Source organism: Oncorhynchus tshawytscha, linkage group LG02 (assembly GCF_018296145.1).
Source record: "Oncorhynchus tshawytscha isolate Ot180627B linkage group LG02, Otsh_v2.0, whole genome shotgun sequence".
Taxonomy (NCBI): Eukaryota; Metazoa; Chordata; class Actinopteri; order Salmoniformes; family Salmonidae; genus Oncorhynchus; species Oncorhynchus tshawytscha.
In genome coordinates, this window is record NC_056430.1 from 51,517,751 (window position 1) to 51,543,836 (window position 26,086).

Below are 26,086 nucleotides of genomic sequence, written 5' to 3' on the forward strand. Positions count from 1 at the left end.
GTGGTTGAGAGTCGCTTAAACTCGGCACCCAGAACAGAATCTCGCCGTCTAATATTTAAATGTTAAAGTCTGCCACAAGAGACTAAAAGTCACTCTAACCAAAGGTTGGGCATACAGTAGAAGTTACCTTGGTGAACCTCTGTCTATTACACAGTGCCAACAAAACACCAGGTCAAAGCAGGAACATCATCCCGGTAAGAAATACAGACAATTTAACTCAGCCACAACCAATCACAAGCACAATTCACCACATCAATACACAGTGTATGGACTTCAGTCTAAACTGCCCCCAAAAGCCATGAAAGTCTTTGGAAAAAGTGCTTGGCTTGGAGAGAAAGAGAGAGAGAGAGCGTGAGACTAAGGAAATGGGTAGCAGGAATGTGGAATTACAACTATTTTTGATTCCTGTCCAGTAACTATTTACATTGCAGTCCACCGTCTGTGACATCAGAAGGCAGACTTTATAAATGAATGGACAGAGGCAGGCAGTTTGCTAACACACAGCATTAATGGCACCGTAGCTTTCTTGAGGAGATAGAGCGACAAGAGAGAGCGAGAGAGAACTGGCTAACCCCTGAAGATGGACCGAAGAGATGCTACGCTCCTTGGTTCCCTGCTGTTGTGTATCATCACTCAGGTGAGGGTTGACAAGCTCAAGAATTTCCTTAAGAATTCAAGTTGTCAAACATCTTTTATTTGTCAAAGTAAGCTTGTGATATTTTGGGGAAGAAATGGAATTTAATGTTTGAGGGATGTCATGGGATGATGAACTTGTTTGCAGCATAGTGTATGCACTTGTTTTTGGTAAGTGAATATGGTGGTTCACAAACTGATGCTAAACGTTATCAATACAAATAAAAAACATCCATATACACTATCAGTGAAGGCTCCTCAGAGGAAGAAGGGGAGGACCATTCTCCTCAGTGAATTTCAGTAAAATAAAAATAGTGAAACAATGAAAAAGTTATCCTTTTTAGATAAAACTATACCAAATATATTCACGTCACCAAATAATTGATTAAAACACACAGTTTTTCAATTAAGCTCTACAGTAGCCTCAACAGCACTCTCTGGGGTAGCACTATGGTGTTGCCGGGGTACAGCTAGTTTCTGTCCTCCTCTCGGTACATTGACTTCAATACAAAACCGAGGAGGCACATGGTGCTCACCCCATACCTTAGACTTGCACAGTAATTATGACAACTTCCAGAGGACATCCTCCAAACTATCAGAGCTCTTGCAGCATGACATGTTGACATGTTGTCCACCCAAACAAAGGATCAGATAATGAATTTTGAACTGAAAGCATAAGCTACAGCTAGTTAGCACTGCAATGCATAAATTGTGGTGAGTAGTTGACTCAAAGAGAGAGAACGACAGAAGCAAGAAAGAGAGAGAGAAAGCTAGCTATATTTTGTTGTATTTTTTTCACTTTCACTTACTTAGCTAGTGAATGCAGCTAGCTAGTTTAGCCTACTCAAACATCCAGCTCCAACAGAAAGGGATGCTATGTTAGCTAGCTGGCTATGGCTATTCAACGTTGAAACTCTTCCAAGTCGAGGTAAGCTTTTGGTTTTATTAATTTATTGCCACCAGGGCCCGAAGGTGTAACTGCTAAACTGCTTGCTGACTATACACTGTACTGCATGATTGAAGCGGGTTTACCAATGCCTTAGTTCTAGTAGCTATGTTGACTATGACGTTAGCTAATATGGTGACAATGATGTAGGCTGTGTGGAGTGGTTTGCGGTTGTGGTATGAATGTTTGGCTTGGAAAGGTTTCTTCGCCTGGTCACAGACAGCTGTTGTGTTGTGCCCTGAAGTCCACAAGCGAATGGAAAAGGTGAGAGACAGCGCGTACATGTGAGAAGGAATTATACAATGAACAAAGTGATCATGCTGTTTTTATGTGTGCTGCTATGAAAGTGAACTGTATTTGTGGGTGATCAGGAGTGTGTTTATTCCACCAATTCAGTTGAAAAACGTTTCTTAAACGGAAGCAAATAGAAAGAAACGGGGATAAACATACTTGAATTTGTCCAATCAAAATTCTTGTTTGCAACTGTTGGACTAATGATTACACCCCAGATAAATTAGATGCAGGCAAGAGTCTACAAGGTGGTATTGAATGTGTCACTGTCTTTTTGTAGCCTAAACCTGTCGATGTTACATTGAGCTGGGTGAATGGAATATGAATGACAGTCATCCAATATGCTGTAATAGAATTAAGGCCATGCTCATAAAAAAATAAGTGTTCTCCCTCATCTTAAACGACACCGAACACCACTGATACACATCAATTATACACCAATAAATACATCAATATTCACATCAATACACTAAAAGTAAAACACAATCATAGAAAACAAACACATTTTTCTGTAAAAAGGTCCTCAATCAGCCTTTAGAATTGCCCTAGAGGCACCAATTCAACCAATTTTAGAGAGTGCTGGAAAAAAACTAAAAGCAGATTTACATAACTCAGTGGAGATTGAAGGGATTTCCAGAGTTAACAATCCCTGAGACCGGGTCTAGTATCAATTAGCCAACAATAAGGTAAGGTAAGGCGGAAGTTTATGCAGGAGGGCTTGCGTTTGCACTGCAAAGAGTGCAATGCGTTTGCACTGCAAGAGGGCAGTATTTTACCAGAATTGTCATAGCAAAATAATCCTGCATCAACAGGATGTGAATGTTTAGTCCATAGTGTTGCTTGATTGGTGGTTAGGCTATTAGCTGAACAAAATTAGGCTACATGAAAATGTGCAATACTGTTAATAGTGCTGGGTTTCAGTGAGTGTATTTAAATCACAAAGCTTATCTGCATTTCCTGCAGTGAAAAAAAGTGATCAAATTAAGATTTAACAAACATTTAAGTGATGCTATGAATGACCGGCATATGTTTTTTGTGCATTATATGTGTGCAATATATCCTGTATGATGTTCATGGTTAAAAAATCCCAGGTTAGACGATTCCCTTGCAGCTTATTCCCTGCTGATTCCAGAATACCTCCAATTGGGATTTGGGGAAGCTGTAAGGATTTGAACCCTACAGGTTACACAAACAAATACACACAAAGTACAGTAACATTTATAGAACAGTCATAGACAAAAAAGCCTTAACCCCTAAAGTCAACAAAAGGCTACCGGTGAAAACTGCTGTCTCACACACATTTGATTCACAAACACTACTGCAGTTAATCATCCTACTGTCAACCCACATGTGTTAGGTGTGCTGCCAGCTATGTGGGGGCCCGTGTCACAACTGCCCCTGGCCCGCACCACGCTGCCCTCTGGGGATGTCCACGGTGCTGGATGGGTGCCGCTGCTGCCAGGTGTGCGCCAGACAGGAGGGCGAAGACTGCACGGAGAGGTTTGTGTGTGACAGCCAGCAGGGCCTGCAGTGTGACTACAGCGCCAGCTACCCCGGTGGTCCTGGAGAGTGTGTCAGTGAGTACAGCGCTACCCTGTTAAACCGGTCCCAGGTCTGTTTGTGCTGTCTTGCCAACTGTGAGATATATCTGTTTGTGGTATCTTGCCAACTGTAAGATATATCTGTTTGTGGTATCTTGCCAACTGTAAGATATATCTGTTTGTGGTATCTTGCCAACTGTAAGATCCAACTACAAGACAGTTGGCAAGACAGCGCAAACAGATCTGGGACCAGGCGACTACTTTGCAGGGTACAAATACTGTACAAAGCCTCAAAACATTTCCATTATGTGATCATGGTAATGATAATAAGAACTCAAATGGAGTGAGATGTAAGAGTGTATCCCAGTTTTCATGCACAGCAAATCTTTGACTAAGATGAATGTTGAATGTTCTATTTCATGGCCATAAATAATAGGAAAATAGCCAAGAACTTAAATTATTTAGGATTGGGAATGGCAGCCATGGGTAATAATCCCACAACATCCAGTTGGATACAACAAGTATTGCGACATTGATGTTAAAGGCAGCCATTAGAAGTGTTTAAAAAGTTAAAAAATATATGCACTCTGGATAAGTGTCTGCTAAATGACTCAAATTTTATTTTAGTACACGTCTTCACCCTAGATTTGAAACCACATACAGTGGCAAGAAAAAGTATGTGGACCCTTTGGAAATACCCGGATTTCTGCATAAATTGGTCATAACATTTGATCTGAGCTTCATCCAGGTCACAAGAACAAACAAACATAGTGTGTTTAAATTAATAACACACAAACAATTATACGTTTTCATGTCTAAATTGAACACACTGTGTAAACATTCACAGTGCAGGGTGGGAAAAGTATGTGAACCCTTGGAGTTAATAACTGGTTGAGCCTCCATTGGCAGCAATAACCTCAACCAAACATTTTCTGGAGTTGTGGATAAGACCTGCACAATAGTGGATGGACAATGGACCATTCCTCTTTACAAAAAGGTTTCAGTTCAGCAATATTCTCGGGATGTCTGGTGTGAACTGCTCTCTTGAGGTCATGCCACAGCATCACAATCGGGTTGAAATCAGGACTGAAACGTGAATACCATTCTTGTTAGTGTTTTACATATCGTAGACTTGTCAACAGAGATGTTAGCATGTTCCAGAGATTTCTGTACGTCTTTAGCTGACACTCTAGGATTCTTCTTAACGTCATTGAGCATTCTGCGCTGTGCTCTTGCAGTCATCTTTGCAGGATGGCTACTCCCAGGGAGAGTATCAACAGTGCTGAACTTTCTCCATTTATAGACAATTTGTCTTACATTGGACTGATGAACATCAAGGCCTTTAGAGATACTTTTGTAACCCTTTCCAGCTTTATGCAAGTCAACAAGTCTTAATCTTAGGTCTTCTGAAATCTCTTTTGTTCGAGGTATGGTTCACATAAGGCAATGCTTCTTGTGAATAGCAAACTCAAATTTTGTGAGTGTTTTTTATAGGGCAAGGGAGCTCTAACCAACATCTCCAATCTCATCTCATTGATTGGACTCCAGGTTAGCTGACTCCTGAGTCCAATTAGCTTTTGGAGAAGTCATTAGCCTAGGGGTTCACATACTTTTCCCAACCTACACTGTGAATATTTAAATTATGTATTCAAAATAGACAAGAAAAATACAATAATGTGTGTTATTAGTTTAAGCACACTATTTTTGTCTATTGTTGTGACTTAGATGAAGATCAGATCAAATTTGATGACCTATTCATGCAGAAATCCAGGTAATTCCAAAGGATTCACATACTTTTTCTTGCCACCGTATGTTGTCACAAGCAAAAATTGAAGCAGAACAGATCCACAGATGATGCAATCTCTATTGCACTCCACACTGCCCTTTCCCGCATGGACAAGAGGAACACCTATGTGAGAATGCTATTCATTGACTACAGCTCAGCGTTCAACACCATAGTGCCCTCAAAGCTCATCAATAAGCTAAGGACCCTGGGACTAAACACCTCCCTCTGCAACTGGATCCTGGACTTCCTGACAGGTCACTCCCAGGTGGTAAGGCTAGATAACAACACATCCGCCATGCTGATCCTCAACACAGGGGCTCCTCAGGGGTGCATGCTCAGTCTCCTCCTGTACTCCCTGTTTACTCATGACTGCACGGCCAGGCATGACTCCAACACCATCATTAAGTTTCCCGATGACACAACAGTGGTAGGCCTGATCACCGACAACGACAAGACAGCCTATATGGAGTAGGTCAGAGACCTGGCCGTGTGGTGCCAGGACAGCAACCTCTCCCTCATCGTGACCAAGACAAAGGAGATGATTGTAGACTACAGGAAAAGGAGGACCGAGCACGCCCCCGTTCTCATCGACGGGGCTGTAGTGGAGAAGATTGAGAGCTTTAAGTTCCTTGGTGTCCACATCACCAACAAACTAACATGGTCCAAGCACACCAAGACAGTTGTGAAGAGGGCACAATAAAACCTATACCTAGTCTCCTAAGGAGACTGAAAAATTTGGCATGGGTACTCAGGTCCTCAAAAGGTTCTACAGCTGCACCATCAAGAGCATCCTGACGGGTTGCATCACTGCCTGATATGGCAACTGCTCGGCCTCTGACCGCATGGCACTACAGAGGGTAGTGCGTACCGCCCAATACATCACTGGGGACAAGCTTCCTTCCATCCATGACCTCTATACCAGGCGGTGTCAGAGGAAGGCCCAAATAAATTGTCATATTCTCCAGCCACCCTAGTCATAGACTGTTCTCTCTGCTACCGCACGGCAAGCGGTACCGGGGCGCCAAGTCTAGGTCCAAGAACCTAAAACTCAGCAAAAAAAGAAACATCCCTTTTTCAGGACTCTGTCTTTCTAAGATAATTTGTAAAAATCCAAATAACTTCACAGATCTTCATTGTTAAGGGTTTAAACACTGTTTCCCAAGCTTGTTCGATGAACCAGAAACAATGAATGAACATGCACCTGTGGAACGGTCATTAGAGACACTAACAGCTTTCAGACGGTAGGCAATTAAGGTCACATTTATGAAAAATTAGGACACTAAAGAGGCCTTTCTACTCACTCTGAAAAACATCAAAAGAAAGATGACCAGGGTCCCTGCTCATCTGCGTGAACGTGCCTTAGGCATGCTGCAAGGAGGCATGAGGACTGCAGATGTAATGTAATGTCCGTACTGTGAGATGCCTAAGACAGCGCTACAGAGAGACAAGACAGTGAGAGGACGTTTCTTTTTTTGAGTTTACTTTAAAAAAGTTCACTCTCTCACTTCCCCATCTGTCTCCCCATCTATTCCTCTCTCTGTGACCAGGCCAGAACATGCTGGGATGTGAACTGAACGGCATGCACTTCGAGGAGGGCCAGACATTCCAGCAGTCGTGTGCACAGCTGTGCCACTGCCTGGGTGGCGGGGTGACCTGTGTGCCACTGTGCAGCGATGACCTACAGGTTCCTGCTGCAGCCAACTGCCCCAACCCTCAGCTAGTGCGCCAGCCTGGGAGGTGCTGCAGGGAGTGGGTCTGTGAAAGCCTGGACAACAACATTTACCCAGACACTATGGCTGCAGGTACAGTACTCAATAGGCAAAAATATGAAAAAAATACTGATTAGTAATAATTTATTTATTTTTCATTTTACAAGAATAATCTCAAAGTGAATAAAATAAAAAGATAAAATGGAGAAATAGTAAAAAAAACTAAAACTAATATAATTTGAAAAGTATTCAGACCCCTTGACTTTTTTTCCCCTCATCAGTTTAATCACAATTCCCCATAATGACAAAGCAAAAACAAACAAAAAACATCCCCCGGAAATATCACATTTACATAAGTATTCAGACCCTTTACTCAGTACATTGTTGAAGCACTTTTTGGTCAGGGAGGTGACCAAGAACCCAATGGTCACTCTGACAGAGCTCCAGAGTTCCTCTGTGGAGATGGGAGAACCTTCCAGAAGGACAACCATCTCTGCAGCACTCCACCAATCAGGCCTTTATGGTAGAGGGGCCAGATGGAAGCCAATCCTCAGTAAAAAGCATGACAGCCTGGTTGTAGTTTGCCAAAAGGCACCTAAAGGAATATCAGACCATGAGAAACAAGATTCTCTGGTCTGATGAAACTAAGATGGAACTATTTGGCCTGAATGCCAAGCTTCACCCCAGGTGGACACCTGGCACCATCCCTATGGTGAAGCATGGTGGTGGCAGCATCATGCTGTGGGGATGTTTTTCAGCAGGAGGGACTGGGAGACTAGTCAGGATTGAGTGAAAGATGAATGGAGCAATATACAGAGCGCTCAGGACCTCAGACTGGGGTGAAGGTTCCCCTTCCAACAGGACAACGGGACTTAGCACACAGCCAAGACAATGCAGGAGTGGTTTCGGGACAAGTCTCTGAATGTCCTTGAGTGGCCCAGGCAGAACCCTGACTTGAACCCGATCTAATATCTCTGGAGAGACCTGAAAATAGCTGTGCAGCAATGCTCCCCATCCAACCTGACAGAGCTTGAGAGGATCTACAGAGAAGAATAAGAAAACTCCCCAAATACAGGAGTTCCAGGCTTGTAACTCCATACCCAAGAAGGCTCGAGGCTGCCAAAGGTAATTGCTGCCAAAGGTACTTTGACAAAGTTTTTTATTTTATTTTAAATTTATTTTACTAGGCAAGTCAGTTAAGAACAAATTCTTATTTTCAATGACAGCCTAGGAACAGTGGGTTAACTGCCTGTTCAGGGGCAGAACGACAAATTTGTACCTTGTCAGCTCAGGGATTTGAACTTGCAACCTTTCGGTTACTAGTCCAACGCTCTAACCATTAGGCTACCCTGCCACCCCGAGTAAAGGGTCTGAATACTTATGTAAATGTAATATTTAATTTTTGAATTTTTGAAAATAAATTTGCAAAAATTTCTAAAAACCTGTTTTTGCTTTGTCATTATGGGATATTGTGTGTTGATGAGGGAAAAAAGGATTTGATCAATTTCAGAACAAAACTGTAACGTAACAAAATGTGTAAAAAGTCAAGGGGTCTGAATACTTTCCGAAGGCACTGTATATATGAAATTTGTCCTAAAGATGCGAAATGTCTTACAATGTGAGATTGGGTTGCCAATATGTGCAATCAATTTCCAAGATGCTGGGCTCATTCACTCATGACAATTGCGACATTCCCTTGACATTGTGGTGTCCTATAAATCATGATTTGGTTAAATTAGGACACAACAATTAAATTAAATTACATTTAAAATTAGGACACAACAACCTTGAGGGTTAAGTCGAGGCATAACATTTGGATTGCCTCACACAGGAATGCCTCACACCCTTGCAAGCAACTCTTCTTCAACCCTGCTCGCCTCGCATGGACAAATTCCACAATGCCTCCCAACTGCATACTGTAACTACCTTATGCAAACATTTTGAAAGGAAAGCTAAAGTTGGCAATCAAGCTGAACTTTCCATTGTCTGTCCATTTTGTTTACAAGAACAATATTTTTAAAAACTTTACAGGTTGTCAAAGTGTAATGTTTTTTTGCATCTACAGTTAATCTGCAGGAGACATTTAAAATAAAGTGGTCCCAAAATAAAGATGTATTTTTCTTTCATTTTCTTTTCTTTTAAATACTTAAAGGGATACTTTGGGATTCTGGCAATGATGCCTTTTATCTACTTCCCCAGAGAGATGAACTCATGGATACCATTTTTAAGTTGATGTGTCCAGTATGGTAGTTTCACAATCCAATGCAAACTAGCATTAGCGCTGGAAGTCTATGACTGGAGGTCTATTGGTATCTGCTAGCATGCCAGTCATTGCGCTAATGCTAGTTAGCATTGGCTCTTGAAACTACTTTTAACTTCCTTCATACTGGACACATAAAAATGGTATCTACAAATTCATCTGACTCTGGGGAAGTGGATAAATGGCATAATTGCCAAAGTCCCAAAGAATTCCTTTAACTACAAATGGATAATTTTGAATTACACATCACAGTAACAAAATAGAGAATCACTTGGATCCCTTGGTCAAAATGTGGAAAATATGTAGCAACAATTTGGTGTGACGTTAAAGTCTTGAAGGAACTTAGGTGCTGCAGTGCGATTTACTGCTTGTTTGCCAGGATAAAACATCTTCAAGGCACAACACAGAGGAATTTGGATGTATCACTGATCTTTAATAAGCTTTATGTATCGGCCTCACAGCCTTCGTCAGAGCTTTGACGAAGACCAGTGATACTATCAAGAGCAGTGTGCAGTTTATTTGTTCAACTATTGCCTTTTTGACAAAAGGGTGCAGTTTAATTGAACCTGCATGGCAGTGTTTACACAGGTCAATTCAGAGGGCAAAATAACATCATGGAATCATTTTTTTAATACTATTAATAACAGGTAGACTATTGTTTTGGAGTAAACCTTTAATCGATGCACTCATTATACCTTCATGAAATACCAGCTTTATGAATGTTACAGTATCATTAAAAAAACGTTCTTAATAACAACGTTCTTGACACATGTTATGAATGGTTTCATAAAGGTTTTATGAATGCCTTATGTACGGATACCCTCTTCAAGTAAAGTGTTACCCTTTTTTGTAGCTAACCTGTTGATGCTTCAACTGAAGACATGTGTGTGCAAGGAGTAGTTACATCATACAAATAGGCAGCATGTATTGAATCCAGAAGTCACGTATATTTAAGCATTTAAAACCACAATATTCATATTTAATGGACAAGAAATGCACATAACATTTCCTTTGTGTGTAATAGCATAGCCATATCAATATCCTCACATAACAAACCCAATGAGTATACAAATGGACTAACAGCATCACATTGCCCTTGTCTTTCAACACTACCCAGTGGAGAAACCACCAGAGAGGGAGAGGGTGCGTCACGGGCTTCGTGGTGATGGTGGTGGGGCTCAGTCTCAGGGCCAGGGCCTGAACTCCAACTGCATTGAGCAGAGCACAGACTGGAGCCCCTGCTCCAGCAGCTGTGGCCCAGGTGTCTCCACCCGCAGCTCAAACAAGAACTGGGCCTGCCGCCTGCAGACCCAAACCAGACTGTGCCAAGTCAGGCCATGCCAGGCCACTGCCGTGCCTCACAGCAGGTCGCATGTGGTGAGTGGGAGCAGCGGTCTCCGCCTTTCTTTACCTCAAACACTCTCAAACACTTTGCAAATACTCTTACTGCTGTCTGGCCATTTTGTTTTCGAGGTTAGTTGAGGTAGAATGGATTGCCACTTGAGGTGGGTGGACAGTTTGGCCATTAGAAATGTTTTGCTTTCATTGTTGTACCTCACTTTTTGGCAAATGGGATGAATTACTTGATATAATTTACATTGTACCTTTACTTAGATACAGCATTGACCATAAATTGACCATAAATGTGTGCCATCAGAAGAACTGCATCATGAAGAATTGTATGGAGAGTTGTCAAAATGTCCTAATATTTCAAAGTCCATGTTGATCAACTAAAAGTTGAAGTAAGAGATCATTTAAAATCATTCAATGTTTTAAATTGAAGTCCACTGTTATGTGTATTGCAGGGAACTGGTGCCTGCGATAGTAGCTTCAGGTCTCCCGTGCCCATTCATCTGGAGCACCAGGGCTGTTTGAGCACGTGGGCCTACAGGTTCCGGTTCTGTGGCCTGCAGTGTCTGGAAGGCCGCTGCTGCAGCCCCTACCACACCAGAACTGTCAACATGGCCTTCCGCTGCCCCCAGGGCAGGATGATCCACCAGCAGGTGATGATGATTGAGTCCTGCTCCTGCCACCACTACAATTGTCCCCAGTCCCCATTCACAGCCTACAGGAGAGCCATTCCCTGGCTTTAGAGTATAGGACCGTGGAGAGTGAAATAGCCCCAAAGCCAGAGATTGGCAAGCCCTGTCAGTGAAGATACTGGACAATGACATACGAATAGGAATCGAAGAGTAGGGTAGGATTCAATCAAACTTGCACTGTGGGAAAAAACACATGGTTCCTGCGCTGTTGAAAAAGCACCATTAGTTTAACCCAGTAAATATAGTCAACTGCTTTGCATTGCTTAGATTATGTGTAATAACAGTGTTAACAATTTCCGCAGTGCAGGTTTGATTCAATTTCATCCTCTATTTGATTTTGAATATTGATTAGGGCCATTTAATTTAAATGAATACCTCCATCATCAAGATTCTTAGAAAAGGTGTCTGTGTGTGTGAGAGAGAGAGAGAACGAGAGAGAAAAAGAGGGAGAGAGAGAGAGAGGATGAGTGACTAGTTGATTGAGTGATGCCTGGTGGTGGATGGAGGTGGAGGCCTATAGCGGCCGTTTCGGTTACCTCAAAGTAAATATGGAACTGAATGTACAGTAGGAAGTTACTGTAAGTAAAAATAGGTTGGTGTCAACTCCAAGTGACCTTCATGCGCAAGCTTAGCTGTCAGTCATAATTTCTATAAACTGTAAGTATTATGTTATCAGTCAAATAATTTTTTCAGTAATATTGTTATTACGCTATGTTACAATGAGGATAAAGACACCTGAATTACTGTCTTGTAGATTGGTATGGTTAATAATTAAAACGTCATCAATTAAATATTTAAATTCTCACATCCATGCCTTAATAGCCTATTCACACTGGGAACACACTGGTTGAATCAACATTGTTTCAATGTCATTTGTCAACCTATTGTGATGTGGACTCTACATAGAAAATACATTTGGATGAGTAAAAAGTAATCAACCAAGTACTATTTTCATTTTATTTCAACCAGCATTGTAAACATTAAAATTAGAGTAAAACTTCAACTTAAATACAACGACTTAACCTGACTCACAGGTTGTTGCGCCAGTCTAATTTCAACATAATCATCAGAACTATGTAAACAAATTGTGTCGAAAATTCCACATAAAAAATATTTTTCATCCTATGCTCATGCATTCGGAAAGTATTCAGAGCCCAAGGGGTCTGAATAGAGTGTGCAAAGCTGTCATCAAGGCAAAAGGTGGCCACTTTGAAGAATCTAACATCTAAAATCTATATATTTTTTAACACTTTTTTGGTTACTTACATGATTCCAAATGTGTTATTTCATAGTTTTGATGTCTTCGCTATTATTTTACATTGTATAAAATATGTGTAAGTGTTTCCAAACTTTTGATTGGTACTGTAAGTACTCAGTACTTTGTTAAAGCACATTTGGCAGCGATTACAGCCCAAGTCTTCTTGGGTATGACGCTACAAGCTTGGCACACCTGTATTTGGGGAGTTTCTCCCATTCTTCTCTACGGATCCTCTCAATCTCTATCAGGTTGGATTGGGAGCATCGCAGCACAGCTATTTTCAGGTCTCTCCAGCGATGTTTGATCAGGTTCAAGTCCGGGCTCTGGCTGGGCCACTCAAGGACATTCAGACTCTTGTCCTGAAGCCACTCCTGCATTGTCTTGGCTGTCTGAACCTTCGCGCCAGTCTGAAGTCCTGAGCGCTCTGGAGAAGGTTTTCATCAAGGATCCCTCTGTACTTTGTTCCATTCATCTTCCTCTCGATCCTGTCTCCCAGTCCCTGCCGCTTAAAAACATCCCCACAGCATGATGCTGCCACCACCATGCTTGGTGGAGTGCTGCAGAGATGGTTGTCCTTCTGGAATGTTCTCCCATCTCCACAGACAAACTCTGGAGCTCTGTAAGAGTGACCATCAGGTTCTTGGTGTAACACTTTTCCTCCTCCTCTTCGTCTGAGGAGGAGAAGCGAGAAGGATCGGAGGACCAAGATGCGGTGTGGTAAGTGTTCATGATGTTTATTTTAAAGACAAACTGAACACTAAAATACAAAAACAGTAAACGTAACGTGAATAACCGAAACCGAAAACAGTACCGTGTGGTGAACAAACACAGACACGGAAACAAACACCCACAAACAAACAGTGAAACCCAGGCTACCTAAGTATGATTCTCAATCAGAGACAACTAATGACACCTGCCTCTGATTGAAAACCATGCTAAGCCGAAACATAGAAATCCCAAAATCATAGAAAAACAAACATAGACTGCCCACCCCAGCTCACGCCCTGACCATACTAAATAACGACAAAACAAAGGAAATAAAAGTCAGAACGTGACACTTGGTCACCTCCCTGACCAAGTCACTTCTGCCCCGATTGCTCAATTTGGCCAGGCGTCCAGTTCTAGGAAGCCTCTTGGTGGTTTCAAACTTCTTCCATTTAAGAATGATGGAGGCCACTGTAGTGGTTAATTTCTGTGTTATCAAATGAGGAGACAAACTTATCACACAAGTCAGAGTTATACTTAAACTGAATCTTTATTAGTGAGAGCTCTGCAATAGCGATGGCTGGTCGACGAACCACACTCAGATGATTCGTTGAGAGCCCCGACACAAAGGATACAAAGACCTTTTAATAGCAAAGATACACCCCCTTAGTCTACATAGCAAACAACAGGTGTGTGGAATGGGTCACAAGGTGAGACTTGATAATTGAGAAAGGAGTATCCCACAGTCAGATAGCATTTGCTATGAAGACTGTTCTTATTGTACAGAGTTTGGCCCAAGGCTCAGATCACATCCCTGGTACTTTCATAGTACATAAACACCAACTCATTCTATGGCATAAATCAATTGTCAACTCCAGATACCCACAGGCACAGACATTGTGGAGACAAGTTGTGGAGACAAGTAATTGGTTCCCTATTAATCACGCCATCCCTTCACATGGTTTGTAATAGGTAAAGATACATATCCACATATGAAGACAATGTATCCTTCTGTCCTCTTCTCTTTCTGATATTATGTATAGCAACAGGGACATGTGATAGACAAGCCTGACTTCTCCCATTTCTGGACCCAAGGTGACTGAGGCCCATCTGAGGGAGGAAGTGCAACTGCCAACAACAGAGTCCGAATGGATACATTCTAATAACAAGAGTTCAACAGTTCAATCATATAAGCATATTATGCAGATAAGACATCTTAATTATCTATGTTACTGAGCAAATTCTGATTATTCTGCCACACCACTGTGTTCTTGGGGACCTTCAATGCTGCAGACATTTTTTGGTACCCATCCCCAAATCTGTGGCTCGATCTTTGGAAGTTTAGAAGTAGTAACATTAGCCCTATAAATGGGATACCAAATTCGTGATATTAGCAATAAACTTTTACCTTTGGATATTGTCTTTTATATGTGTTATTCATAATATATACAGTATATACCATCCAAACTGAAGATTACATCTCCCTCAATTGTTGATTTAGTTGCATTCATTCAATATCCAGTTTGTCTGCAAATTAATGACTGATATGTTGGATTCACATCTCTATCACAACCAAAAATCTGTTAAAGAACAGCACTAAATCAAATAAAACTTTAAATGCACTTCAAATGAAGTTTGATTGGATTTAGTCCTATTAGATTTTTTTTGTTTGAGATGGAGACGTGAATCTAATGTGAATTATTAACTTGTAGGTTACATTTGAAATCAACCAACCGTCCTTCATATAAAAGAAAATATCCAAAGGTAAAAGTTTATTATTAATATCATGAATTTGGCATCCTATTTATAGGGCTAATGATAACGACATCTAAATGTCCAAAGCTCCAATCAACCATGGATGAATGATACATAGCCACACTTTGGCATAAGGGTGTCCTTTGGGCAAATCAGATGTAAATGTGGCCTACATAAACACAACTTCACTTCGAATTGACTTTCACATACAACTTGTGTAAGAAATGTTAGAGGAGTTATTGTCAACTATTCAACGTGATTCAGGTAGTCTACAATTTTTTTTTGTATGGCTCCTCATCAATGTCTAAATGTGCTTACATGATAGCTCAGCTGTACTAGCTGCAGGGGGTTTCCAAAGCTAAGCAGGTTACATAGAAGTAGGCATCTGTATGGTAGGCTTGTTCTTACTGAAGTGCATTATTCCACATCATTATCAGTAGGAGTCACTGTTCAGGCAAGAGTTGTTGGACTGTGGTTCCTTATTTTAATTCAATATACCTCTTTATTTAGGTTGATGGCATGACATTGAAACAATGTCATTGATTAGAAAATAACATTTTACTATCAACATTGAAACAAGGTCAAATGAAATATGTTTATTCAAATATGAAATTCCACAAAACTTCCTAATATTGAGTTGCACCCCCTCCTTTTGCCCTCAATTTGTCGGAGCATAAACTCGAAAGCGTTCAACAGGAATGCTGGCCCATGTTGACTCCAATGCTTCCCACAATTGTGTCAAGTTGGCTGGATGTCCTTTGGGTGGTGGACCATTCTTGATACACACAGGAAACTGTGGAGAGAGAAAAACACAGCAGCGTTGCAGTTCTTGATACAAACCGGTGTGCCTGGCATCTACTACCAAACCCATTCCAAAGGCACTTAAATCTTGTCTTGCCCATTCACCCTCCAAATGGCATACATACACAATCTATGTCTCAATTGTCTCAAGGCTTAAAAATCCTTCTTTAAGTGTCTCCTCCACTTCATCTAAACTGATTGAAGTGGATTTAACACGTGACATCAATAACTGCTCATAGCTTTCACCTGCAGTATATGTCATTCTTAATGTTTTGTACACTCAGTACAAAGGATGAAAAATATTTGTTACATTTCTACATGGAATTTTTTACTCAATTCCAATGTATAGATAGTTCTGATGATTATGTTAATGTAACAACCTGTTGGTCAGGTTAAGTCATTGTACTTCAGTTTAAGTTTTCCCTAATTGCAATGTTTACAACGCTGGTTGAAATGAGATGAAAACAGTAATCTACTGGTGATTACTTAAAAAAAAAAAAAATTCACATCACAATAGGTTGACCATTGAAACAATGCTGACTCAACCAGTGTGTGCCCAGTGGGTTGTTACTCATATCTTGATTTGCAGTAATAATTGCAGGATACTATAACTCTGTTAATTTACCTTTCGAATAAGGTATCACAGTACCTCCTGAAAACGAATGGAATTAACCTTATGTCTAAGGAAATGGGTGTACACACTTTTAGTTTCACATTAGGTCGTCATGCGCAGCATGTTTGTGTACGGCTACGATTTCCGAAGTGTGTCCATGTCCAAGTTTGATCTCATTAACTTCTGAGCGTCATCGATTGATATTCTTCTGCAATACGAAAAATAGACACTCTGATTGAAAAGAACGAAGATGAAAATGTCAGAGGACCACGACGCGCACGTTCTCAACATTACCACATGTACAGAAATTAACCTGTCTTTTACGCACAGATTTTTACCAGCTGTGTTCGTGCTGGTGTTTGTCGTCGGAACATTTGCAAACTTCTGTGGGTTAAAAACTGTTTTTACACGCTGGAAGAAAATTGGAAGTATTAACATATTTATTCTCAACCTTGGAATAGCGGACTTGCTATACCTATTTACATTACCATTTTTGGTTGTCTATTACGCGCTAAACAGTAAATGGATATTTGGACAAACATTCTGCAAGATCACCAGATTCTGTTTCAATTTGAATCTCTACGGCAGTATCGGGTTCCTGACATGCATCAGTATTTATCGATACCTTGGTATTGTGCACCCAATGAACGTGATGGGAAGAATCAACACTCGCCACTCGGTGGCAATAAGTTTTCTTGTCTGGATTGTGGTTTTTATTCAGATACTTCCCGATATGTTCTTTGACAAGACAGCACCAAATTCCTCAGATGCGTGCTATGACTCGACAGCCAACCACCTTATCAAGGATTACCTGCCGTATAGCATTGGCTGGACTGTTACCGGATTCGTTATACCATTGCTCGTCATTCTTGCTTGCTATGGACATATAGTAGTGGTCCTTGCCACCAAAGCCAACGTCAATACTTTATTGAAACAGAGGTGTCTAAAACTAGTCATCATCTTGACTGTGTTATTCTCAATTTGCTTTATCCCTTACCATGTTTTGAGAAATCTCAATTTGAAGATAAGGATTTTGAAAATGGAAGGCACTTGCAAAGCAAGCTTCGATGACATCTATGTTGCTCATCAAATCAGCCGCGGCCTGGCTAGCCTGAATAGCGCAATCAATCCGTTGATTTACTTGATTGGAAATGATGATTTTCTCATGCGCTTTCATAATGTCACAAAACGAGCCAGGATGTCTCTTGTTCATTGGACTGGTGCTGTAATTTACCGCAAGGCAGATCCACCAACAGAAGAATTTCAACCAGAAAACTTTGACCAGCTAGTTATTTAAACCAATATTGTACCAAAGGCCTGTATGTAAATATGTTGTACTCTATGCTTTATTCATCATTCTCAGAGTATTTTATTGTGTTATGTGAGAGCCTGTGAGTGGCTGAATGCACTTGTGTAAAGTGATATACTGTTCCATTTAGTCAGTGATATGTAGAGCTATATCACTGAAAAAAACAAACTCTCAATATGCATTTCTGATATTACATAAGAATGACAGGTATTCCAGCATCCTATTACCTACCAATGACTGAAGTATTCCTCTGTTTTCAATAAACAATACAAATGTGTCAAGCTCAAATGACTTTGTCCATCTTACCTTGTCCTTGAGATAATATGGTAGTAGATCATGCTATCTACTTGGCTTCCCAGGGGAAACAAGATTTGAACTGAGGGCAAAAATCCCTCAACACCAACATGCACAGGAAATTGATGTCATACATGTTTATTAATTGCATATGACTTGTCAGTAGGGTTTTAGGTGCAGGTTAGAGAATGGGGACTTGAGGCTCACTTTATTTAGAAGACTCAGCAGACAGACATACACAAGGTTGCATCCCAAAATGCATCCCAAATGGAACCCTATTCCCTTTATAGTGCACTCCTTCTAACCAAGACCAATAGGTCTCTGGTCAAAAGTAGTACACCATAAAGGGAATAGGGTGCCTTTTGGGAAAAATTATAGAACCTAATGACAAATAGTGCAGTAAAAATAGGAAAACAGAAACACTTTCTCTCAACATTACTTAAAAAGAGGGAGACTGTTTGACTGGCTAGAATGATAACACATAACAGTTTATACTCTGCATAAATAACTTTAATTTAACTTAAGAACAGTTGATAAAAACAAAGCCAAGTCTGTTTGTGCAAGCATTCGAGTACAAGAAGTTGGATATTTGCACAAAACAGGCTTAGTGAAAATTCTTACTCTCCAGCAACACAAGCATGCAGTGATATTTCACCCCCTTCTGTTACCTTCACAGACCACTGAGAGCTGGGGTTGGCATTAGGGCAAGTCCTAGCGGATGACTGTTTGTGTTATGAGAAAATGGTGCCAAGAGAAGTCTAAATGAAAACATCTGCAATGCAATGTTTTGAATCTATGACCTACACCTTTTATTGATAGAGTATGTCCTCAACCGGCAGGCACTCCATTGCGGTTAGCAGTTCAAGAAAACTGTCAGACTACAATTTGCCATTGACAGCATGACAATGAGTGACAAAGGAGTTCACATGATAGGACAAACAGATCTGGGACCAGGCTGGAGCACTTCTATCAGTCACACATACTGTAGAGCAGAGTTCCACGTACTAATTTATCTAAACCTTGTTTAACACTTGTCGAAACACTTGTTAAAGCATAACCAAAATAAACCCAGCCTGGTTTCCAGTCTCTGTTCAGCTATTACATTCCACTAATATTTAGCATGACAGGAGTGGCAATGAGTGAAATTATAGCTAAACAGACTGGTACCAAGGCTGCAATACACCCCCGTAAATTCAGTAATACAGGAAAGAAGCATGCTGTATTGTATTCAGACTCAACATGCAAAGACAAGAGAAACAGTGACTGTAAATGAAAATCAAGCCGATATTTCAGTTTCATCTGAAATACCCCCCAAAACCCACAAATTACTCATAGTAATTCCAGTCCATTACAATGAGCCAGTCCTCCTATAGCTCCTTCCACCAGCCTTCACTGATGTGGGTGTACTGTACTGAAAAGAAAGAGAGCTCAACATTACATTTAAACTACTCAATCAGTGCGAGGAGTGAAGTCTCTGATGGGCATTGACTAGAGCAGTGAAGTCAGGTATAGTTTCTGACGTCGCTATGCACAGGATTGCTGAGAGGTGAGATCGGTAAGAGATGATCTGTGCCTTGAATTGTTATAGTTCATCACTGAAAATCTCTGTTCACATACAGTGGGGCAAAAAAGTATTTAGTCAGCCACCAATTGTGCAAGTTCTCCAACTTAAAAAGATGAGAGAGGCCTGTAATTTTCATCATTCATTCATCACACTTCAACTATGACAGACAAAATGAGAAAACAAAATCCAGAAAATCACATTGTAGGATTTTTAATGAATTTATTTGCAAATTATGGTGGAAAATAAGTATTTGGTCAATAACAAAAGTTTATCTTAATACTTTGTTATATACCCTTTGTTGGCAATGACAGAGGTCAAACTTTTTCTGTAAGTCTTCACAAGGTTTTCACACACTGTTGCTGGTATTTTGGCCCATTCCTCCACGCAGATCTCCTCTAGAGCAGTGATGTTTTGGGGCTGTTGCTGGGCAACACGGACTTTCAACTCCCTCCAAAGATTTTCTATGGGGTTGAGATCTGGAGACTAGCTAGGCCACTCCAGGACCTTGAAATGCTTCTTACGAAGCACTCCTTCGTTGCCCGGGTGGTGTGTTTGGGATCATTGTCCTGCTGAAAGACCCAGCCACGTTTCATATTCAATGCCCTTGCTGATGGAAGGAGGTTTTCACTCATAATCTCACGATACATGGCCCCATTCATTCTTTCCTTTACACGGATCAGTCGTCCAGGTCCCTTTGTAGAAAAACAGCCCCAAAGCATGATGTTTCCACCCCCATGCTTCACAGTAGGTATGGTGTTCTTTGGATGCAACTCAGCATTCTTTGTCCTCCAAACACGACGAGTTGAGTTTTTACCAAAAAGTTATATTTTGGTTTCATCTGACCATATGACATTCTCCCAATCTTCTTCTGGATCATCCAAATGCTCTCTAGCAAACTTCAGACGGGCCTGGACATGTACTGGCTTAAGCAGGGGGACACGTCTGGCACTGCAGGATTTGAGTCCCTGGCGGCGTAGTGTGTTACTGTTGGTAGGCTTTGTTACTTTGGTTCCAGCTCTCTGCAGGTCATTCACTAGGTCCCCCCATGTGGTTCTGGGATTTTTGCTCACCGTTCTTGTGATCATTTTGACCCCACGGGATCGAGGGAAATTATCAGTGGTCTTGTATGTCTTCCATTTCCTAATAATTGCTCCCACAATTGATTTCTTCAACCCAAGCTGCTTACCTATTGCAGATTCAGTCTTCCCAGCCTGGTGCAGGTCTACAATTTTGTTTCTGGTGTCCTTTGACAGCTCTTTGGTCTTGGCCATAGTGGAGTTTGGAGTGTGACTGTTTGAGGTTGTGGACAGGTGTCTTTTATACTGATAACAAGTTCAAACAGGTGCCATTAATACAGGTAACGAGTGGAGGACAGAGGAGCCACTTAAAGAAGAAGTTACAGGTCTGTGAGAGCCAGAAATCTTGCTTGTTTGTTGGTGACCAAATACTTATTTTCCACCATAATTTGCAAATAAATTCATAAAAAATCCTACAATGTGATTTTCTGGCCTCTCTCATCTCTTTAAGTGGGAGAACTTGCACAATTGGTGGCTGACTAAATACTTTTTTGCCCCACTGTACATAGGTTGACCCAAACAGTACAAACATCTTCTGAGCATGACTCCTAATCTTTGGAAAGTTTTGTTCATCAAGAGATGCATAGAACCTCGTCAGTGACATTGTTTTGAATAGTTCTCCAATCACTGCATCAGACTGAAGATAAGATAAGCTCAAGTTTCAGGTCAGTGGGGGCGTTATCCACATTGAAGGTGAAAGGAGAGGAAACCAACAGCATGCCATTTTCCAACACTTTGAAATCATCAAATTGACGAGAAAACTCACCGTTTAAAGCACCCAGCAACGATGTATACTTCTCCCGCTGGTCATCGGATAGGCAACAGACTAGTAGTGTCGGAAGGTGGGTGAGATTGTTGGCTTCTACTTGGCGGGTCAGGAGGAATCATTTTCCCTTGAAGGCTTTGACAAGCTGTACATCTGATGTGCAAGAAGGCCCTTCCCTTGTAGTTTGGAATTCAGTTCATTCTTGAGGGTCATGATGTCCACAGTGAAGGCAAATCAGGCCAACCATTCTTTATCTTGCAGTTGAGGGAAATCCACATATTTTCCTTTTATTTGCAAAAACTCAGTAATCTCCGACTGCAGGTCCCACACCCTTTTAAGCACCTACCCCGAATTCAGCCATCTCACGTTTGTGAGGTAGGGGAGTTCTGCATGACTTGAGTCTGTCTCTTCCAACAGTGAGACAAACTGCCTGTGGTTTAAAGATTTTGCTCTTATGAAGTTTATCACTTTAGGGGCTGTGTCCACATCATGGCTAATTTTCAGAGCACATTTACAGAGCACTTCCTGATGAATAATGCAATGCAGGAAAATAATTTGCACAGCTATTTTCAAGTATCTCCAGAGATGTTCGATTGGGTTCAAGTCCGGGCTCTGGCTGGGCCACTCAAGGATATTCAGACACTTGTCCCGAAGCCACTCCTGTGTTGTCTTGGCTGTGCGCTTAGGGTCATTGTCCTGTTGGAAGGTGAACCTTAGCCCCAGTCTGAGGTCCTGAATGTTCTGGAGCAGGTTTTCATCAAGGATCTCTCTGTACTTTGCTGCGTTCATCTTTCCCTTGCTCCTGACTAGTCTTCCAGTCCCTGCTGCTGAAAAACATCCCCACAGCATGATACTGCCACCACCATGCTTCACCATGATGCTTGGCATTCAGGCCAAAGAGTTCAACCTTGGTTTCATCAGACCAAAGAATGTTTCTCATGGTCTGAGTCCTTTAGGTGACTTTTGGCAAACTCCAAGCAGGCTGTCATGTGCTTTTACTGAGGAGTGGCTTCCATCTGGCCACTCTACCATAAAGGCGGGATTGGTGGAGTGTTGCAGAGATGGTTGTCCTTCTGGAAGTTTCTCCCATCTCCACAGAGAATCTCTGGAGCTCTGTCCTTGGTCGCCTCCCTGACGAAGGCCCTTCTCCCACGATTGCTCAGTTTGGCCAGGTAGCCAGCTCTAAGGATAAATCTTGGTAGTTCCAAACTTCTTCCATTTAAGAATTATGGAGGCCGGGCCTCCTGAGTGGTGCAGCGGTCTAAGGCACTGCATCACAGTGCTTGAGGCGTCACTACAGACCTGGGTTTGTTCCCAGGCTGTGTCACAACCAGTTGTGACCGGGAGTCTAAAAGGGCATTGCACAATTAGCCCAGTGTTGTCCGTGTTAGGGGAGGGTTTGGCCTGGGGGGCTTTACATGGCTCATCGTGCTCTAGCGACTCCTTGTGGCAATCCAGGCGCCTGCAGGCTGATTCCGGTCATCGGGTCATCAGTTCAATGGTGTTTCCTCTGTAGCTGGCTTCTGAGTTAAGCGGGCAGGTGTTAAGAAGCACGGTTTGGCAGGTCATGTTTCAGAGGATGCATGACTCGACCTTCATTTCCCGAGCCCGTTGGAGAATTGCAGCGATGAGACAAGATCAAAATTGGGGAGAAAAAATTATCAAGGCCACTGTGTTCTTGGGGACCTTCAATGCTTAAGAATTGTTTTGGTACCCTTCCCCAGATCTGTGCCTCAACACAATCCTGTCTCTGAGCTCTACGGAAAATTAATTTGACCTCATGGCTTGGTTTTTGCTCTGACATGCACTGTCAACTGTGGGACCTTACAGTTGTGTGCATTTCCAAATCATGTCCAATCATTTGAATTTACCACAAGTGGACTCCAATCAAGTTGTAGAAACATCTCAAGGATGATCAATGGAAACAGGATGCACCTGAGATCCATTTAGAATCTCATAGCAAAGGGTGTGAATACTTGTGTAAAAAGGTATTTCTGTGTTATTTTGAATACTGTAATGCTCCGGGTGTCGTGGGTGTGGAGTCAACTGCAGGAAACAGAATTTCAATGCTGTGCGTCTTTTTAATCGCGCTTAACACACCACAGGGTGCTCACAAAAGTAACATACAAAAACACAACAGAGCCGAAGGTTACAATGAAATAATCCCGCACAACAACCAGGCGGGCCGGCTGTCTAATAAAGACAAACTAATTAACCCTACACAGGTGCTACCACTAAACATACAAGGAGGGGGAGGAAAAACAATCAGTGGCAGCTAATAGGCCGGTGACGACGACCGCCGAGCGCCACCCGCCCGGGAAAAGGGAAACACCCTCGGTCGGACTCGTGACAGTACCCCCCTGACGCGCGGCTCCCGCAGCGCGCCGACACCGGCCTCGAGGTCGCCCGGAGGACGAGGCGCAGGGCGATCCGGATGGAGGCGATGGAAATCCTTCAACATGGAGGGATCCAAGATGTCTCTCACCGGTACCCAGCACCTCTCCTCCGGACCGTACCCCTCCCAGTCCACGAGGTACTGCAGGCCCCTCACCCGGCGCCTTGAGTCCAGAATGGCCCGGATCCTGTACGCCGGGGTCCCCTCGATGTCCAGAGGGGGGAGGGACCTCCGGTACCTCACTGTCCTGCAGGGGACCAGCCACCACCGGCCTGAGGAGAGACACATGAAACGAGGGGTTAATACGATAATAGGAAGGGAGTTGTAATCGATAACACACCTCGTTTATTCTCCTCAGGACTTTAAAGGGCCCTACACACTGCGGACCCAGCTTCCGGCAGGGCAAGCGGAGAGGTAGGTTTCGGGTCGAGAGCCAGACCCTGTCCCCGGTACAAACACGGGGCCTCACTGCGGTGGCGGTCAGCACTCCTCTTCTGCCGTCCACTCGCTTGTCGTAGAGAGTCCTGGACGGCCCTCCAGGTCTCCTTGGAGCGCTGTACCCATTCCTCCACCGCAGGAGCCTCGGTCTGGCTCGGATGCCATGGTGCCAGGACCGGCTGGTACCCCAACACACACTGAAAAGGGGACACGTTAGTAGAGGAGTGGCGTAGTGAGTTCTGAGCCATTTCAGCCCAGGGAATGTATCGTGCCCACTCCCTGGCCGATCCTGGCAATACGACCGCAGAAACCTGCCCACCTCCTGGTTCACTCTCTCCACCTGCCCATTACTCTCGGGGTGATAACCGGAGGTCAGGCTGACGGAGACCCCCAAACGTTCCATGAACGCTCTCCATACCCGAGACGTGAATTGGGGGCCCCGATCAGAAACGATGTCCTCCGGCACCCCGTAGTGCCGAAAGACATGGGTGAATAACGCCTCCGCAGTCTGTAGGGCTGTAGGGATACCGGGCAACGGGAGGAGACGGCAGGACTTAGAGAACCGATCCACAATCACTAGAACCGTGGTGTTCCCCTGAGACGGCGGAAGATCGGTCAGGAAATCTATGGACAGATGTGACCATGGCCGCTGTGGAACGGGGAGGGGTTGTAGCTTCCTCTAGGAAGGTGCCTAGGAGCCTTACTCTGAGCGCACACTGAACAGGAGGAGACATAACCCTTAACGTCTTTAGCCAACGTAGGCCACCAATACCTCCCCCGAAGGCTCCCCACTGTCCTCGTCACCCCAGGGTGACCCGAGGAGGGTAGGACGTGAGCCCACCGAATCAGTTTGTCCCGAACACCAAGCGGCACGTACCTTCGCCCCGCTGGACACTGAGGAGGCGCGGGTTCAGCCCGTAACGCCCGCTCGATGTCCGAGTCCACCTCCCATACCACTGGGGCTACCAACTTTGAGGCGGGAAGGATGGGAGTTGGTTCGGTGGACCCATCCTCCGTGTCGTAAAGGCGGGACAGTGCGTCAGCCTTTACGTTCTGGGAGCCCGGTCTATAAGACAAAGTAAACCGGAACCGGGTGAAGAAGATGGCCCACCTTGCCTGACGTGGGTTAAGTCTCCTAGCTGCCCGAATATACTCCAGATTCTGGTGGTCGGTCCAGATGAGAAAGGGGTGCTTAGCCCCCTCAAGCCAGTGTCTCCACACCTTCAGTGCCTTAACCACCGCTAGCAACTCCCGGTCCCCCACATCATAGTTACGCTCCGCTGGGCTGAGCTTCCTTGAGAAGAAAGCGCAGGGGCAGAGTTTTGGTGGCGTACCCGAGCGCTGTGATAGCACGGCACCCACCCCAGCCTCGGACGCGTCCACCTCCACTATGAATGCTAGAGAGGGGTCCGGATGCGCCAACACGGGCGCCTCAGTGAACAGCGCCTTCAACCTGTTGAATGCTCCGTCCGCCTCGGCTGACCACTGCAAACGCACCGGGCCACCCTTCAGCAGTGAGGTAATGGGAGCCGCTACCTGGCCAAAACCCCGGATAAACCTCCGGTAGTAGTTGGCAAAACCCAAAAACCGCTGCACCTCCTTTACCGTGGTCGGAGTCGGCCAATTACGCACGGCACTAATGCGGTCACCCTCCATCACTACCCCGAGGTGGAAATGCGATATCCCAGAAAAGAGACGGCTCGTTTAGAGAACACGCATTTCTCAGCCTTGACGTATAGGTCATGCTCCAGCAGTCTACCAAGCACTTTGCGCACCAGAGACACATGCGCGGTGTGAGTAGCCGAGTAGATCAGAATGTCATCGATATAAACAACCACTCCCTGCCCGCACAGGTCCCTGAGAATCTCGTCTACAAAGGATTGGAAAACGGCTGGAGCATTTTT

General features: G+C 43.3%; 2 protein-coding genes across 2 annotated transcripts; both read left to right on the forward strand.

Moving 5' to 3' along the window:
• The first annotated feature begins 425 nt into the window (after window positions 1-425).
• LOC112223061 (CCN family member 5) lies at window positions 426-12,107 on the forward strand. The gene is made up of 5 exons (XM_024386015.2): window positions 426-637; window positions 3,228-3,447; window positions 6,745-6,999; window positions 10,284-10,543; window positions 10,972-12,107. Exons 1-5 carry the CDS (start codon window positions 581-583, stop codon window positions 11,257-11,259), a joined length of 1,080 nt encoding a protein of 359 aa, XP_024241783.1. The 5' UTR covers window positions 426-580; the 3' UTR covers window positions 11,260-12,107.
• Window positions 12,108-16,303: 4,196 nt separating this feature from the next.
• Window positions 16,304-17,937, forward strand: LOC112223051 (P2Y purinoceptor 1). Its single transcript, XM_024386003.2, has one exon. The coding sequence runs from the start codon at window positions 16,591-16,593 to the stop codon at window positions 17,635-17,637; it is 1,047 nt and encodes a 348-aa protein (XP_024241771.1). The 5' UTR covers window positions 16,304-16,590; the 3' UTR covers window positions 17,638-17,937.
• Window positions 17,938-26,086: the final 8,149 nt, after the last annotated feature.